At 30.1% G+C, this 979-nt stretch overlaps 1 protein-coding gene across 1 annotated transcript in view; it reads left to right on the top strand.

The window, feature by feature from the left end:
* Positions 1–633: 633 nt before the first annotated feature.
* Phum_PHUM270320 (chaoptin, putative) overlaps positions 634–979 on the top strand; it is a gene marked incomplete at both ends in the record, with an annotated part of 9713 nt that continues 9367 nt past the window's right edge. Inside the window, one exon of the mRNA XM_002426702.1 lies at positions 634–950. Coding sequence (XP_002426747.1) covers positions 634–950 — 317 coding nt within the window. The remainder of the gene's footprint in view (positions 951–979) is intronic.

Raw genomic sequence — 979 nt, 5'->3', positions numbered from 1 at the left:
TGTGTGTGCGTTAAATCCCAACGTGAAAAACAAGAGTAAATTATTACCCGTGTTAATTTATTATTTTTATGTAAATGAACGAAAGAGAGAGCGAGAGAGAGAGAGAGAGATTTTAAGGTTTTAAATATTTAAAATTTTTTTTTTTTTTGAAATTCGAAAGCACGGTTAAAATAAAAAAAAAAAAAAAGCGTGCGGAGCGATTTAAAAGAAAAAAAAACGTTTGAAACAATATAACTAGAAGCGAACGAACGAACGAACGGTTATATTTCGAACGTTTTTACTCCCAAGGCAAAGACGATTATGTGTATTAATCTTTAAAGCGTTTCCTTTTGATTTCCGTATAATATTTCAATTGCCTAAAGCTCTGACTAAATTTCTATATAAAAAAAAGAAAATCCGAGAATAAGAAAATTTTCACGGAAAATGAATGAAAATAAATTGAAAAGATTTTATTTATATATATATATAAAAAAAAGTAAAGGAAAATGAATAAATGGAATAATTTGGGTGCGGTGTGTGCGTGGTAATGCGTATGCTTAAATTTAGTTGAGGAAAAAACTAAGTTTCGTCTTAAACTTTAGAAAAAAAATAGTAAAAAACTGGAATTTTTTAGAATATTTTTTTTTGTTCCAGATGGAAATGATCCTCGTGACCTGGATTCTCGTACATATCGCATTAGTTTTTGGACAAACAGTCGGACCCTGCAGTTTCAATACAATGTGCACGTGTAAAACAGATCCCGAAATGTCATATAAAAGCCTCAAAGATATTGCATGCGTCGGAGTACCCTTTGTTAAACTCCCCGATTTTCCACATAAATTAGTTTTATTTTTAGATGTTGTTTCATCCGGATTGGAAATAATAGAAAATGAAAGTTTTGGATCGTTACAAGTCGAATCCCTGCGATTGATCAGCAATAAAATATCCCACGTTAGCGAAAAAACATTCAGGTGAGTTTTAATTTTTTAATAAAAATTTT

This window comes from Pediculus humanus, genomic scaffold (assembly GCF_000006295.1).
Source record: "Pediculus humanus corporis 1103172107647 genomic scaffold, whole genome shotgun sequence".
Classification (NCBI taxonomy): Eukaryota; Metazoa; Arthropoda; class Insecta; order Psocodea; family Pediculidae; genus Pediculus; species Pediculus humanus.
Note: the sequence above shows the minus strand (reverse complement) of the source record. Positions and strands in the feature narration are given on the sequence as shown.